The sequence below is a fragment of the Sinohyriopsis cumingii genome, chromosome 14, assembly GCF_028554795.1.
Source record: "Sinohyriopsis cumingii isolate HCF-2022 chromosome 14, ASM2855479v2, whole genome shotgun sequence".
Taxonomy (NCBI): domain Eukaryota; kingdom Metazoa; phylum Mollusca; class Bivalvia; order Unionida; family Unionidae; genus Sinohyriopsis; species Sinohyriopsis cumingii.
This window is the reverse complement of record NC_142974.1, coordinates 69,987,330-70,005,339: the sequence shown is the minus strand read 5'-3', so window position 1 is coordinate 70,005,339 and position 18,010 is coordinate 69,987,330. Positions and strand designations below refer to the sequence as shown.

The window sequence follows — 18,010 nt, the reverse complement described above, 5'->3', positions numbered from 1 at the left end:
CATCATTGAAACAGAGTCCAAACGTTGACGTTAGTTAGTATAGTGATTTCAACCAGAACGTGGTTATTTAAAACACAGTGGAAAAGATAAATATCTATCTGCGTAGAATATTACATACTGATTAAGTACGTTCTTTAGAATGTTTGAATATACATGTTTTTCAATCGCACTTGTAGTCTTACGACTTATCCTATCTTCACAATTCGCGTGAAACAGTTAGATTTTTTATCTTACACTTTCACACGAATGGCAGTTACCAGCTTTTGTTATATGATACAAAGGTGCTCCCAAAGTTGTCACTCTAAGCATAATCATTTAAAATATCCAAAGTGTTATTCTTAAAAGGAAATTCCTCAAGCATCCAAGCATATTAGCAGGTAACATAATTTTTTGTATTTTATTACCTACCGATGGTGCAAGTACTAAAGAATATATTGAGGGACCTGGACTCCCGATAGACTTACGAGTTCTTTTACCTGCACACGGCTCCACGGGCGCCCATAATCCATTTTCCTGACATGTGACAGTAGTGTCACCTGTGCCCATCTCAAATCCAAGCTCACACTCAAAGCTACACACATCACCAATTTCAAGTGTACATGATGAATCTAGAAAGCCGTTTTTTATTTCAAGATCACATTTGCCTGTAAAGATACATTTCAAACCAGAAGAAACACAAACAACAGAACAAACACGCAAGCAATATAAGTATAGATCACACACTTTAAAACTGTTTAATGGATTTTATTTTGTCATCGAAAATGAAAAGGTTCATTAATGAGTTGATCAATTGTGGACACTAATAAACACTTGTACCTAATATGATTATCAGGTTAGTTTATTATTATTTGAGCAAAATGTCCACTGAACTTAAATAAAGAAAATTAGTTCTTCTCAGTATCATCTATCATCAAGGTTGCTGCACTTTAACAATCTATCCGTTTTAAAATATGCTTACACTCATCGATCAATAATCGTTATTGTCTATTTGACATACGTCTGCAGAGTTTCTCTGTATTCCTGTTCCAGGCGCCATCTGGTCCACACGTGGCGTTCTGTATATTCGGGTTACTGTGAAACCCAGAGAAACAGATGTACGTACAAGTCTCGTTCTCCCTGTTTTGACAGTTGTTCCAAACGCCTCCTGGGAATTTGTCTGGGCAGATGACAGTGGTTTCTGAAACATAAGTAAAATACATTATGGCAACTGCATACTATTTTAAGATTAAACTAGGAATCGAATTAAAATTAGGTAAATTGTATTTAGCATCCGATTCAGTTTTTGTCTAGTATGGATCTATGCCGCTTAGATGCACGTTATATAGGAAGCAATACAGCACGCCAAAGGATGACGAAACTGAAGGTAAATATATCTTATACGTTTCAAAATTATATATAGTTTCAGGCAATTATAGAAAACTACTATCATCTAGTGTGTCTGCATCGGATTGTAATTTGTTCTATTGGTTTATTTTATTATGATGCAATTTACAACCCAGAGAGAACAACTTTCATATAATGAGCTAGTATTAATCCTTACAGATGTCACAAAATGTATCAAAATAGGGACAACAGAACAACAGAAAGCTGCGATGCTTCTACGGTACATACTTGTACACAGGAGCTTGAGGTCAGCATTCCATTGTCCATTCTCATCACATTGGATACTGGATATTTTGGGGTTTTTGCTGAAGTGATCATCACAGTAGTAAGAGCAGGTTGAACCAATATCCAGATTACAGTTGATTGGAAGGGAACCATTTGGAATGATGGCATTACATACACCCACTGTAATCAAACAAATCAACGACTAATCGGCAACCTTGCCATTTCAAGATTGGAATTTCAGTGAGCATTCCTCCGGTAATATCATCAAACGTCTGTATGATACACAACCTAAACTGTCTAAAGTAACATATACAAGGGAAATATTACTATATGGATACACTTATAGTTTACGAAATTCATGGTTATCACCTTTATTAAAATACTTAGAGGTAGCATTCATTGATACATTTAAAGTATCGTGGTAATATGATTGATACTTTACATATATAAAAACTCACATCAAAACATAAAGAAGAATTAAAAGTAATCACGTAAGTAATAGAAAACAATCGCAAATATCAAAATCACATATAATGATCAGATCCAATTCTTTTCTACTGGAATATATAAATAACTCAGTCCCGTCAGCCCGTTGCGGTAAGTAACCGGGGGAGGAAATGGTACATCGTCCACAATGTGAACAAGTTTATCTGTTGATTTAGTTTTTTTTTTTATCGCAAGATCAACTTAGTCATATATGTCAGAAAGACGTCTACTCCTTGGGTAAGAATGAACATTTCTTGGTCCGTAAAATGCCATATCGTGATTGTAAGGTGAATAGGATATGTTATTGAGTGATGCAAACATCAGCCATATAACTTACCTTTTACTATCGAAAAGTGTATTTTCAAAAGTATTTACCTGCCAATTTTCACAGTAGGTGTATGGTCTTATCTGCCTAGTTGCTTGACAGACTTACTGTGCTGCTCCTTTATTTGTAATAACCACATGATCCGGAAAATATATAACCATGAGCTCCATCTTAGCAAATGACCAAGATCATATATAGCAAATGAACCCATATATCCACATAATCCGGACTATCTATAGAAGTGGGTTCCAACTATTAATTTATGTTAATAATGTTTCAGTGAATATGATTTTTTGTTCCGTTTACATACCTTCTGCAGACCATTAAACACAGAAACAACTGAAACCAGTTTAGGAAATACAGATTCTAGTTGGATTATCTGTCACTTTGTCATGATATAAATTAAAACGGATTCCAATTATTTTAGCTCATGTTAATTAAGCAAATATAACCGTAACGGAACTGGAATAAAATCAATCAGATAAAATGGGCTGTACTACGTGTGTCGATATAGCTGACAAAAATGCCTTTCAAAAACACTAAGATGGTTTTGATCATTACTTCACATATCCGCACCTTTGTATGATATATTGAAGTAGACAGACAATATACGTGAAACTTATCAAATGAGGGTAACTGAAGCAAATAGACAACGACTAGTTTACATGTTAATTATACTTGAATGTTTTGGTTTTGTAAGGCACAGAAACACGATGAGGTAATTTATTTTCTTATGCTATTGGAGTATGTGCATAGCTGAATTACACGCAACCATATGTATCCCTGATTGCACATTTGTAGGATTCAAACCAGCAACATTTTAGTCATGAGTATGGCACGCCAACCACTTATACTGCATAACCGAATGCAATGGTTCTAGCATGATAAAAATGTACGACCTTCATAACTTTGCGTCAAGGACAAACCATAAACGTAAATATTGTGTTCTATAAGTCAGCTGTATTATCAACGATGTTTCTTCGGACACTTTTAATTCAATGTTAATTAAATTCGTTCTTTTTCAATTTGATATTAAGCGGATTACATATCATTTGAGTAGCTGACAACGCATATAACAGAATGACTGTAAATTTATTATCGTCTACATAGTTGACGGTATTAAAACACAATCTAAATTCAAAATATTTGGGAGGCTTTAATTTGGTTACATAAAGGAATGTTTTAAAAACGTGCTATTGTTTTAGGTTACTGATTTTGATAACTTTCTCGTTTTCTTTGGCTATTTTTCATTTGATTGTTTGCTGCTCTATTTTGCGTCTGCGTGTGGTTTGGAAATGTTGAAATGTTGCTGTTATCGTATTCAACAATCACATACATCTTTCTCACCGACTATTTCAAGAATTTCTTATTTTAATGTGGCAATGTACTATTCGGTGTGCTATATTGTAATCAATCATAACCAGTGTGAGAGAATCGTTGCAATAATTTACATTACTTCCTTAAATCGATGGCATCTGGTGAACGGACTAGAAGTATAAACATACCATCAAAAGTACGATGTCAACTATTGTAATAATTGAGCTAAGGTATAGACTGCCAACATTGTAAATTATATTGTTGTTCACTTTACATTCAATATTGTAAAATTCGAATAACTGTCAGATTTACTTGAAATCGTTATTTGAATTGGCCACGTGTTTCATGTTGAACTTGTTTTCCTTTCTTTTTAAACATGTTTCAAAGATTATTGTTAACTATTCATTATTGAGTTTAGTTTACGCTTGTCGAAAATATGTCATCTCCTGTAGTTTTATGATGTTTTTCTCAGACTGAGATTAATAGAAGTAATGGTCAGGAAACAGTTTGTTATAGGGTACCTAATTCTAACATGCTGATAAAATGAGGAATATTATAACAACAGGCGTTAAGAGAACATTATATAATTCAACGATGTCCAATGGATGAAGTGTTTAACTAATTCGCTTGTCATGAGTTAGATATGTAAGTGCAATGAAACAATAATTACTCAGATAAGACTTCATATATGGCCACAGTTGACATGTCTGTACATGTGAGGAAAGAAATCAACAGTTATACAACTCCATTCCAGCGCTCCTTTCGATCAATACGACCAAGCGACAAGGCACAGTGTGATGTATTGGTCAAACATTATAAAGATATTATAAAACAATTCTTCCTAGATAACAATTTACTGATCTGTTCGATGGGAAATTTCTCGATTACTAATGAATTTAACTATATCCTTGATATACGTTGAAGTCTTAAGAGCAGTGATTACAACGATAATTATTCTAAAAACAAGCACGCAGTATACATTTCGGTTTTCAGGCTTGGTTGTATTTCCGTTTATCTATCATTGAGGTAATCCCATTTAATCTCTGCTGAAGTAATGTTGATGCATTTCCAAGTTTTGAAATGATATACTATATACTTGTGTACAGTTCCAGATCAGTATAGTTTTTAAACGATCATATTTTAATGTATAGTGCACTTTAAAGGGACACTCCTCAGGAAAGTCTTAGTTCCAGCAGAGGGTAGCGTCTATCCTTTATCAGGGTTAAATACTAACTTATCTAGTTCAGTAGAAAGACAAAGAATAGTAACAACTATGAAAGTATGCGTTACGTCCCATCAAGTTTACGGAAGAAAGGACTAACTATTTATGGAACACAGTAGCAGAAAGGATATGAACAGTATAGAGAAATATTATCAACTTTCGTTTCTAGAGGAATACACTGGTTATAAAGTTTTCGTAGATCGTACAAATGCTTACGGTGAATTAAATCGTCAAAAAGATCAGTAATTTCTGAAATAAATTAAGTTACACTCTAGGTGACGTTTGACAAAAATAGATCAATGCTACCATAAGTCTAATTAGATTCCTTTTCCGGATGAGACTATTTTGATTTTGTTATACAGATTCATTGTTTTATAATTTAGCATTTGTCTTTTTGTTGAGCAAGTTTTGTATATGTCTGTTTCAATTTCCGGTACAAATATTGCTTACTGTTTGAACACTCTTTGTCACTTCCTTTCTTAAAATCTACGCCATCTTCACAACCGCATACACCACCACCCGGGGTCGGAAAGCAAAACGTGGAACATCCTCCATTACCAGACGAACAGAATGCATTTTCTGAAGAAAAGACTGGGTGGAAATTTTTTGTACAAGACTAGCTCTCAATAGTATGAGTGGAACATTACATTATATCTGGTTTTGAAGACCGGTATTTTCCTTTGCAAAACACATCCAATATAATTCGTAGTGTCATCAGGATGTTTTAATGTTCTTTCTACATAATTGATAGCAACGTAACCTTATCTTGATACAACAAAGGACTCACAGTACGATGTTGGCTACTTGCTACTTAATTTAAGTACATCACAAAGTACGGGTATGATGATAATTATGACGATTGTGATGATGGTGGAGGTGGTGACAATAATAGTAATATAATAATAATAATAATAATAATAATAATAATAATAATAATAATAATAATAATAACCATCAACATAATCTAGTAATCTAAGATGTCGTTGGGGCACCACAGATGACTTCATCGCCAATTATCTCCATCTTTCCTATTCTACACTGCTATTTGGGAATCTACAACCCCATGTTTGTCCACTCCTTTAATGTTTTCTTCCATCCTTTTTTCTTTGTTCCTCTTTTTCTGCACTCTCACATTGTGCCTTACAAGTTTGCCTCTGCCAATCCAGATGATCGTGTCCAATTTACTCTGCTTTTGCACAGTGGTCAGGAGGTTTTCGTACGATCCAGTGACTCGTGGATCCTATTGCGGACCTATTTGTTTCGTAGTCAAAATATGAAATGCCCAAGATCACATTTTTAAGGATTGAATCTTACTTTTTAGATCTGAAGTTAGCGTCTATGTTTCACGAGTATACGAAAATGGATATGACACTGGTATAAATCATTTTTAATAAAAATCCCAAATTATATTTTAAAAAATCCCTTATATTTGTTTCTTACAATGGTATGGTTGCTAAACCATAAATAGATACATCTATACATGATTTTTCTTTTTCAATGTATGTTTACTTACTGTTCTGGACCGTGGATGAATATATGCTGATGGCACCAATTCTTCCCAGTTCTTCGAAAGCTCCAAATGGTGTTGTTTCGTTCGGATTAGATATCTTCAGTTTAATCATATGCCTGATAATTTCGAATAAAGTCAACAAACTGCATGCGTTATCAGTCCCTTAAACCGCATGAGAAGAATCGTTGGTCAAAGATAGCATTTCCTTGACAACTAAACGTTTGAATAATTATAACTGACATAAACAAATGTAACTTTGGATTTTAAAATATTTCACTGACTAGTGAATCGGAAACAATCATGAAAATTAGAAAAAAAATAATTTATCACAGAGTAGAGATCATAGTTTGTGTGGGATCCTCAATCAAGGGCAAGGAGAATGTAATGTAAGAATTACTATATAATCTCGTACATATTGTAGCAATGGATCATGAATGGTAAGTTATGATGCTGATAATCTTTCGCAAAACTACTTGTAGGAGGTCATATGTTTATAGAAGATTGCTATTTGAGAGGAGGTAACTTTGAATATAGTATACTAAATTAATCAATTATACATATTTTGACATTTTTTGTTGCCCTAATGTTTGTAATGCAGATGACTGATAAACCTATATAATTTATGAAAATGAAGGAGATGGAAAAAATATCGATCTAACCATCAAATATATGAGTTATTATTCGAAAGGATGTGACTTTTAAGTGTCATTAAATTCACACATGGACAAGGTCATTCCATGTCTTTGAATCTATAGTTATTTTCAAACTAAACGCATTATGTAAATATTCCAAAACATGGATTGACACCTTATTGCATCTATATATAGTACGTACGATTGATCCACCGTGGAGATGAACAGGTAATCTTGGTAGAGAGCTAGACCGTTTATAATGATATCATGATACTGGGTCAGTGTTCTGTAGTTTGTTCCGTCCAGCTTGCATAATTTGATACTGTGATCCAAGTAGTTGATCCAGTACAGGATGTCACCTGAAACCACGGAATAAGTCATATTGATGTAACGTTTACTGGAGATATAGCTAGATATGGGATTGGCAATATTAAATAAAGTATTCATCATACTGTTGGTTTTTTCTAAAGCACGAATGTGTCATAATCAAGTTAGGAAACATATTACTTTATTTGGAGGAGACAGATCCTTGTCTGACAAGGAAAAAATATTTAGAAAGCCATAATAAATAAATCATTTGATCTCCCATGTATGTTTTCTTTGTGTGATTTTTTCAAACCTAAAACGATGAAATTATGTTGTCATGTGTCCATATCGCTCTGTATAATATCAAAAAATGATAGCTAATTTTAATGAGTATCACTGTTATCTATATTTAAATCCCATTGTGTGATTCATTTTTGTTCATAATTAAGGGTTGTTGACAGATTTTACCTCTCTGACTTTTGTCATAAATATATTTATTCAAAACATGTATACAATACATTTCGTTCAATGGTTAGCGCACATTCCAAGGAGATTTTTAATCTTACAGAACATCTTATTGAAACTTATTTCAAGTAGAGATGTTTACAAATTAGACTAAGGAAATACTTATTTATTCTCCTTGTAAGATGAATTCATGAAATCATTTACAGCTTTGTTCAGATATAATTTTTTAGAAATTAGTAATTTAAATTGCATTTAAGTCTTAAACATTACATTGGGATATTTAAACTCCGGATTTTAGCATTGTTATACATCGTAACATTCAAAAGTATTACAAATCATTGTGAACAGTCCATACTTTTGTACTTATCATAGGACATTTATGAATATTTGGGGTTAAATTCACATTAGTGTAAGTGGTTCGTCAGTTTTCACAATGCAACTTTGAGACATAGATTATTAGCTGAATTTACAAAACGTGTTGTTTTCACGTCTTTGTTCTATTTAGTGAGTGACGTGACGACACATTGCCAGTGCACCTATGGCTTTGTTTTGTATTTTTTGATTTAAGATGTATCCAAGATTTAGGTCCAATCAATTTTTGCGAGACCTTTATTTTTTAACGTGTATGAATACGATTCACTAATGAGCTGCTTTTGTGTAAAGTATGCACATATGGAAAAGGGAATTACTTCTGTAATCGATCACAAGCTCAGTAGGCCAGTCGTTAGTAAGGACCAGGATAACTGTAGGCTGACTTCCGTCCATACTGGCCTGGCAAAGATAATAATCTTTACCGCTGTCAGTGTAGAACATAATTCTGAAATTGAAACGTTAACGTTTCATTCACGGACTGGTAAAGTATCAGATTAAAAAAAAAAAAACATAGTACGGAGAATATAAATAGAAAAGAGCCTTTTAGATATTACAATTCTTCATGATTAGTACATATTAATGTTTGTTAATAAAACTTGGTGTTTTCCTCAAAGCAAAACAAAAACATGTTTGACAAAGGTCAGATAGTTATTTGGCAAGTATTTATAAAAAGGGTCTTAGCACTGTTTGATGGTTTAAACACTTGCTACGTCATGCAAGTCTTTGAATATTATTAAAGGATATATTTATCATCTTAAAAAGACCACAAACTGCCCACCTACCCTTTAGACGGATAGACCACTAGCCCGTTGGGATACAGCAGGCCCGTAACTAGGACTCGGTGCTTCCCGTCTGGAGATATGACACTGATGGAACTAGGTCTTTCTAAATAGTTCGTATTACCGACTGCTGTATAGTAAATGTTTCCACTTGAATAGTCCACAGCAAACCCATTTGGGAAAACAAAACTGGTATGCGAGATTGCTGAAAGAAATACGTGAGATGATCTAAAAGTGTGTTAGATTTCCCTCAAGATTTCACATAATGTTTTTTGTATTGTATTTTTCTATATATGGACTTGTAAAATGTAATATTCAGATTCCCCTGGCTCATGTCTGCATTTTCTTGTCTGACAGACTTTAACAAGAACAAATATGCACACCACATGCCGGATAATAATTGAACATGTATTATAATTAACATAAAACCATTGGAACTGGATTATTAATTTTTGACATTTGATCGTCTGCTGCGATAATGACTATTCCATGTAAGTTCCAGTGCTAAAGTTTTGCAACAGCAGTTGCTCATTGCAAATTTTAATTAGAACGGTATAGAATACAATTTTTGATATTTGCATCAATAACTTTCATTCTAATACTTACCGACTGGCAAAGGCAAACTTTTCTTCCCTGTGCCGTCAAGGTGCATGATCCATAGTTCAGAATCGTCGGTGCCCCAAATGACGAGATCGTGAAGTGGGCTGTATGTCACTCCAGTAAGAGAAGACATCCTTTGGGAACTGATTCGGTGAATGCTCTGATCTGTCAAACTCATTTGGTAGATACTGTTATGCGTAGAGTCGATGATAAGAATGAAGTTGTCCTTGACAGGATCTTATAAATAGATTATTGTATTCAGTTACTTGAATCAATATCATGACATGTCCGAATGTCAGCCCATACCTAAATATCAGATCCTTACGCTGAAAATCTACTGATTTGATTGGCTGAAAGTTCACATTAAACGTAATGAAGACCAGTTAAATTTTACTTTCTTCAGTAAAATAAAACAGAATTATGAAAATTTCTGTATTTGTTGTAGATCTAAACCTTTCAGCATCATGGCTGGGTTGAAACGTAACTTTTAATATAAAATTAAATGATCTGAATGACAGAAATTTGAGTTTAACTTAAACTGACCAGAACGTTTTTTTAAAGCTACTCTTTACTTGACGGATCAGCTGGACATGTTTGGACGAGATAGTAGAACAAAACCTATATGTTTTCTTTCCAAAGTATTTGTTAAGAAGTCGATGCTGTAAGTAACAAAATAGAACTAAAACAAAAACTGTCTGAAAATTTAAAATTCAAATGCATTTTTCTAGAATACAAAGTAAAAATGTTAAAAGAACTTACAATATTGCGAATTAAGTCATAAATAGTCCTAAATATTCTAGCACGTGTTCAAACGTAAAGATTTCCACTTGAATTCCAAAATTATTTATAATAACTTCGAATACTGAATCTGTCTATGTGCCAAAAGAACCGAATGTGCTAACGTGCTAAAGTATTGATACATCGCAATACTATAATCTAAAAATATCCTTTAAAGAACTTGTTGTTGTTGTTGTTATTGTTGTAGGGTTAACGTCATTTTTCAGCACACGATAGGCTATACATGGCGGCCAGTATTAATGGTGGAGGAAGAACCCGGGAAAACCCCAGAAAGAACCATCGACCCACGATAAGCTACTGGCAAGCTTTCTCACATACCAATATTGGCTGCATCCGAGACTCGAACATACGCAGACAGAAGTGAGATGGCAGTGATTCGTAACGGTGAGCGCTTTAGACCACTCGGCCACTCGCCCATCTCCCCTTTAAGGAACTAAAATAATTTATAAATAATGATTTAGTCCAAGAATTATTAATGAGCATATAATAGGTATCCTGAATAATTAAAATAAAATTAAAAAGTCTCCAATTAAACCGCTACACAAAAGCAATATTGATTCTGCTGTTAAGATAGGAATGAGTAATTTGGGAGCGAACAATATTAATCCAAACATTTGCTACACAATAACATAACCAATACAAGGGTTAGGTTATTTTCTAAAACTTCCTAAACTGTCCACAAGTCATTAATTTCCAAGTGAAAAACTAATGTTCTAACGTCAGATAGAAACAATGTTGTGTATCTTCGGTACTAATCATCTGAATTAATATATATATATATATATATATATATATATATATATATATATATATATATATATATATATATATATATATATATATATATATATATATATATATATATACAATCATAGACAAATATTAGCTCTGCAATATGGGTTATTTAAATAATAACTGTCTCTGATCAATTAGGATGCCAAGATCAATCAAACGCAATAGTAGGATGTCTAGATCATTCACACACAATATATATAGCATTTAGTTTAAAAGATTAGCAGACTTTCCCCACCGTCACCTTTCAATTTATATAAGACATTGTGTTCATTAGAAACAAATGATATGTATTAGTCCTATTTTACTGGAAATGCGCATGTGCCAGAATAAATATAAAATGTTATGTTTCCTTTGATTCCATGCAGTTACTCTTGAGTGTTTTGAAATGCCAATGTTAAGTATTTCTCTTTTAGGGCCACGAGTTGCATTGACACACAACGGTTTTGAAATATCTCTGCTAAACTTACTTTGTGTCTCTGGGGAAGATATATAAGGATGACAAAGTAACATATTTGGTTCTCTGTATGTCTGTCTGAAAGAGAGAGCGACGTGTCAGTTTTTGTCTTTAATTTACCTACCTGACATACAGGTCTTTCCATTTCCGGCCAGTTTAAAGCCAAAGGTGCATTCACATATCCTTGACTTTCCGTAGGCTATGCAAAGCTGCTCACAATCTCCATTCAAAGTGAAACACGGCCCTGAAATAAAATTTCAACTAAAGAATGAGAAGATGGTTAGTATTCAAAAATGTGTTCATACAAGTGTCCCAATCAGTCTATGTCACACTTTGTCCACGTGCTGTTGTATCCCACGACCTAATGTATATAATAAGAACAAAGCTTTAATGAGAAACTTTGATAATGAAGGTGCTTACACAATCTACTGGATGACGGCTCTTACATTCCTTTAGGATTATGCAAGTGGTAGAACTGAAATTATATACTGATAATTGCTCGTGTAAATCAGTTTTATTTCTTTTCTAAAACTTTTGGAATGAAGATTAATACAAAATCTTAGATGTTTGATGGAAGCAGTGATGTATGAAAGGTTTAAAAAGGTTCATTGGATCCCAACAGTCATGTTGAGATCAGCACTGTATGGATAGGTTATCCTTAAGTGCTGGTTTGACAAAAAAAAGACTTACACAATGTTCTTGTATATTTTATTACCTTATAATATCACTTTATAGCTATTCAATGGGAGAAAAAATGCATGAATGTTGACAAACTGCACCTTGAGTATTGAAAAGGTCCGACATTTAGTATGCCAATATTATTAGGAGCACGCTACTGACTGCCTCATATTCAAAATTTAAAAAAATGTTTTTGGTTAGATTTCCATGGAATAAACTGAGACAATATTTTTGATATAATAACCAATTTATGCATCAGTTTACAATAAAAAATAATACATACATTATGAAAAACATTTGCTGCAACACATGAAAACAATCTGTCCTTGTCCTCTTGAAGGAACAGAACGGAACTCTGTGTTAATGGAATTCTTATTTTCAACTGAGGGTTGTGGATCAAAAGGTTTGCATGTCTTACTTTGGTAAATATTATTGCTGGTAAACATCCTGAACATGCAATACGTTTCGTTATAAAATAAGATAATTTTAATTATTTGGAAATATTTGGAACTTATTTAGTAATACTCTAAGCTTCCGATAAATTTTTTACCTTGTAGCTCAGAGAAATAATTCAGTTGTTGATTTTTTAAAATCTGTTTGATTTTGCTGATATCTTTTGCATAATTTGAGTCATGGTGTGGTACCCGTTTTGCATATATATATATATATATATATATATATATATATATATATATATATATATATATATATATATATATATATATGTTTAAGTCTCGGCACATTATTTTACTAATTTTTCCACTAACATTATTCATGTCTGTGAATCGTATAGAATAGCTTTAGCTGTATTTTGCATACGATACCTGCGTATCTTAAAATAGGATCTATAAATAGAGGTTTTGTATTTGTTGACAGTTATGAATAATAATAATAATCGTAATATGAAGACTTAGTGGCGCCTATGGCTTAATTTCACTGTGTCCAATAGGGTTTCGACGTTTCTAGAATAGTTTCCGAATTCGCAGTGGTCGGTCACGGGCACATAAATACGCAAAATGAGTAGTGTTATTTGTCACGTGTGATCTATTGCGAAACATAGTCGCAATAGTCGGGGCATATAAAGAGAAGAATAAGAAATAAGTCTCATTCCGATTTTGGAGTCAATCACATTTCTTTTGCTCCTGTTGTAAGTCTACAGTCGTGTTTTATGTTGTACTGAGATGAAATTCGAGCTCAAAAACATTTGTTCGGAATGTGCAGTTAAAATAGAATGTGCCCATTATTCGGACCATAATATTATTCTGGAAGTGTGATAAATTGTCCGAAGAAAGTATGAACAACATTATTTGGACATCACGGTTCTTTGAGCACCAGGACATCTTCGGTTTTGAAAATTACCAGTAACTTTTCATTCATTTAGGACTTTCACAGACCTTTATAAGGATTAGTTTGAATTCGATTCATAATACTATAAATTCCTCCCACAGTTATAAGTTTGATAATTAAAGACTTTGTTAAAGTTGTACAAAACTTGATGGTTTTGCTTTTTTCTCTTAGTTACTTTTAGAGTCGTAGCAGTGACAATGACAGTTAAGAGATTCAACATATAATTACCAAGTAATATTTACCTGTTTCATTTTGACGAAAAGTTTCATCAAAAACCTTTATAGCTGAAACATTTCCCGAAAAAACGCCAGATGTTGTTTTGCTCGCAAGGTCTATGGAATAAGATTCTAATAATATTCCGTCGGCAACTTTAGCAGTCATCAACAAGTGTCCCTGAAATAAATACACGAAAGGGGCATGCAACAGTACTTTCTCAGGAGAAGAAAACACAAAGTACCCAGTTGAAGAAAGTTTTAAAATATTTGATAGAATTATTAAAATTTAAGCATCTAATTCAGATATCCCAAGTGTTTACAGCAAAACAATGAAATTTGAATTATATATATAACTATCTTTCATAACGTTATTTGCAAAGTAAAATAACTCTTGTAGGGCAGTACTGGAAATATTGAAATATCTCATATTTTAATCGACGTAGATAGTTATTTGTTATTTACTGGAAACGTTATAATAAATTTAATTGAATTAAAGACAAATTCAATTCAATTTAGACCGTGAAATAGTGTTTCAGAAGAATGCATTGATAATAATAATAATAATAATAATAATAATAATAATAATAGTAATACTAATAATAATGGGATTACTACGAATTCCACCTGCATATCCACTAAATAAGACTGCACATTTACCCTGTATATTTCCAGGTTTTGAAGGATTTGATGAGTTGAATGAAAATAGTAGAGATCGGATCCATCAAGCTTGCAGGAAATAATGTAGTTAATATCTGAATGTAGATATCCGGTCCATCCATCAAGGAAATATATCCTGAAAGAGAAGTAAAATTCTGTTTCAAAATAGAAACAATACTATAAGTATTTCGAAAAATATTCTGTATGACTAGTATCCATATACATGTATTTATGAAAGAAAAAAAGAGCAAATGACGCAGATATCTTACGCTGATTTAATGCTTTATTTAATATGTTTGTGCTTTAACGGTACTATGGCTTAGTGGATTGAGCGTTCGCTTCGGATGCGGGAGGTCGCCGGTTCGAACTCCAGTCGAGTCAAACCAAAGACGTATATAAATGGCACCAACAGCTGCCTCTTTAGGCGATGATCCTTAAGAGGATAGTGTTAGGACTAGTCGGCATGGTGTCAGGATAACGTGACTGGGTAGGACATCATGCTACATATCTGCTGCATGATGCCCTAATAATAGACCTCACTATAACCTGCTAAACTGCTGTAATCTTAGCAATATAAAAGAAAACTTGTAAAACTGCATTAAAAGTCCAAATCAAAATCATAAATCACAAAATGGGATAGACGTGCACTATCCAATTTAACCTAGATACATGTATAGGGACTCGGGACTCAGTCCTGTATTGTAAATTACAATTCAAAGTTAGTTGGCATTCTTACAGCAGTGATTGATTTTCATTGATATTGTGATGGTAAGTCTGCAGTGTTAAATATGGGAGAGAGAATTCTTTAGTAGGCAAGATAAGACAGATGCATATATTAGTTTAGACATTTTGTTAATAATGTGTGCTTTACTTTTGTCTGCGATTGGTGGTATAGTGGTTATGGCGTTAATCATTTGCGCCATATTTGTAAATTATAAATAAATTAGTTCCTGATATACGTACTCAAGGTCTAGCCATATTGATGAAATCACACTATTCTTTAAAGGACTTTTGACACAGTGTCTGCTTAGCACATTTTCTCCAAACAATTAGCACCATTTGTTAATTATTAACGTATCTAGCTACAATAGTCAATAATGTATGAAGATGAAGAAGAAAAAAACAAGCTAGGCTAAAATCAGGTCTGTAAACTGTATTGCGCTGATATGTCAGAGTGTCCACAGTGAGTGTTTTAGGGTATGGTTCGAACAAACAGCTTAGGAAAAGATTGTTCGGCACGTTATGCAGCAGTTATCTCAGAGGAAACATTGCAGTTGAAAGGAATGCTAGGAAAAAGTATACTTGTTTCAGCAATAAAAGTCACCAGATAGATAGCATATGGTCTACACTGTACCATATAGATATAATTAAAGTAATTTTCTAATCATTAACGGAAACATATAAAACCTGCCGACATCGTTCATTGTTATCGTATCGTTCTTGTATGTTAAGGATAACTATAATAAACGATGATATCCAAATCTAAGAACAAAGCTAGTTAATTTAAGAGACACAGTATTTTCCTGACTCACCTCTTTGCATACGGGTCATAACTGAGTGATCTTGGGTCAACTAAGTCTGCATAGTTTAGGACCATCTGATGACTACTGCCGTCCATTTTAGAAGATTTTATAGGGCTCCCGTTTCTGTCTGATATCCAATATATCAGTCTGTAAAGTTAAGACGCAAAACCTTGTATGATGCGAATTATTTAATTTACATATGCAATTACGAATTATTGTAAATTATTATACGTCGAGACAAAGCGTTTTAGCAACAAGAAAATTCAAGAGACTGTAAATATGTAAGCCTCTAAACTTAAAAATATATCAACAGAATAATGATAAACAGTTATAAGTACAAATGAACAAGAAAGGTCATTAATTTGTTTACACTGGTCTATACATGTAAATTTGCAAACCACAATTAAATATAAGCGCGTGATTTGAATATTTGTTATAGAATATTAGATAAATTATCGATAGAGGCCAACATACAAATGACCTCTCTGCGGTTTATGGGGAATGTTCCGGGTCTTAAAGATCCAGTGAATCCGTTTGCATGCTGTTGCCTTTTATATGGATACTGTGATACTAGTTTTCACGACAAAACATGTCTCGGTGATATAACACCCATATATATCATCAAGAATTTTGATATGTCTAAATATCATACCGCTCATGGGGCAGAACCAGGATATCACGTGGTCTATTAAGACCGTTGATGAAGATTTGTGTCGTGTTTGATTCTTCAGACAGTCTCCAAATTATGCCCGTGTTCTCCTCACTCCAGTACAAATTTCTGTCGTATCCATCCCATGCCATGCCTTAACAAAAATTATTGCAAGTAAGGAAATTATTATTGTTGCCTTAATTTCATGGAAGTCTTTTATAGATCAGACTAGACAATCTGTATCTATCTGTCTCAACTGTATTGGTGTGGAACTATAACCAACATTTGTCAAGTTCTTGTTTCAAATCTCCATAGATAAAACACTGTGTCGCGTTTTGTCCATACCTTGAACCTAAACAAATATTCAAATTAGATATATTAATCTTACAAAGTTCTAACTTCATTGTCTTCTACTGGCGGATCTTGTTTTTGTAGTTTCTTCAAAATGCACCATTATATAACTGAATCTCTCTCATGCAAAGTTCTCTTCAATCTGTAGTGAAGTAACCAATATGATGTTAGAAAACTCCATGGCCTTGATGTACAGCAGCTACAAATTAACATTTTTTCAACCATTTTTCCTGCGTGAAACCCAGGTCATTCATCAGAAGAAACAGCTATATAAATTATTCGTATTTTGATAATACAATAATTGATATTTATATATTCCGTTTATGAGTTATAGGTATGGGCTGATGGAAATGGGAGATAATAATCGACATAAATCGACTGCTCGTTGTTTGATTAGGTAATCATTGTATGCTAACATTCCCTCACTGATAACCCTTAAAGAAGAAAGACTAGCGAGTGGTTTTGTCAGCACACATACATTTTCTGTTTATCTTTGGATTAACACATTTAATACCAAGGCAAAGCATTTAGCAGTTGCCTGGTTGTAGCTATAACAATACGGAAACTGTACGTAATTAAACCAATATATCTGCTGTTTCATACTACATTTAAGTTAGATAATATCGGAAGAAAATGTCCGCATGTCGACATGCCTGACACATAATTAAAGTGTAGATTAGCCGTTACAAGTATCGTAAAGATGTAAGATGGGAGAAACACACAATGCCAGTATGTTTATGGACAAGTGTGCCAACCGCTAGAAAGCTGATGGACAAGCAGAGTCCCTGAAAGGTATAGATATTATCCCACTATATTATATTGCTGATTTTATAAGTAACAAACATGAATGTAAACTTTTATGACACTTTCATTAGGCAGGAAGCATAGTATATTACAATTATTTTGCGCAAACTAAATATA

The 18,010-nt window shown here is 33.3% G+C and overlaps 1 protein-coding gene across 1 annotated transcript in view; it reads right to left on the bottom strand.

Annotated features, from left to right (window-relative positions):
- Positions 1 to 18,010, bottom strand: part of LOC149784088 (uncharacterized) — a 56,423-nt gene that overhangs the window by 26,228 nt on the left and 12,185 nt on the right. The window contains exons 5-7 of the mRNA XM_089932944.1: positions 11,794 to 11,913; positions 998 to 1,177; positions 477 to 644 (exon numbers count right to left, since the gene is read on the bottom strand). Of these exons, the coding sequence (XP_089789070.1) occupies positions 477 to 644; positions 998 to 1,177; positions 11,794 to 11,913 (468 nt within the window). The remainder of the gene's footprint in view (positions 1 to 476; positions 645 to 997; positions 1,178 to 11,793; positions 11,914 to 18,010) is intronic.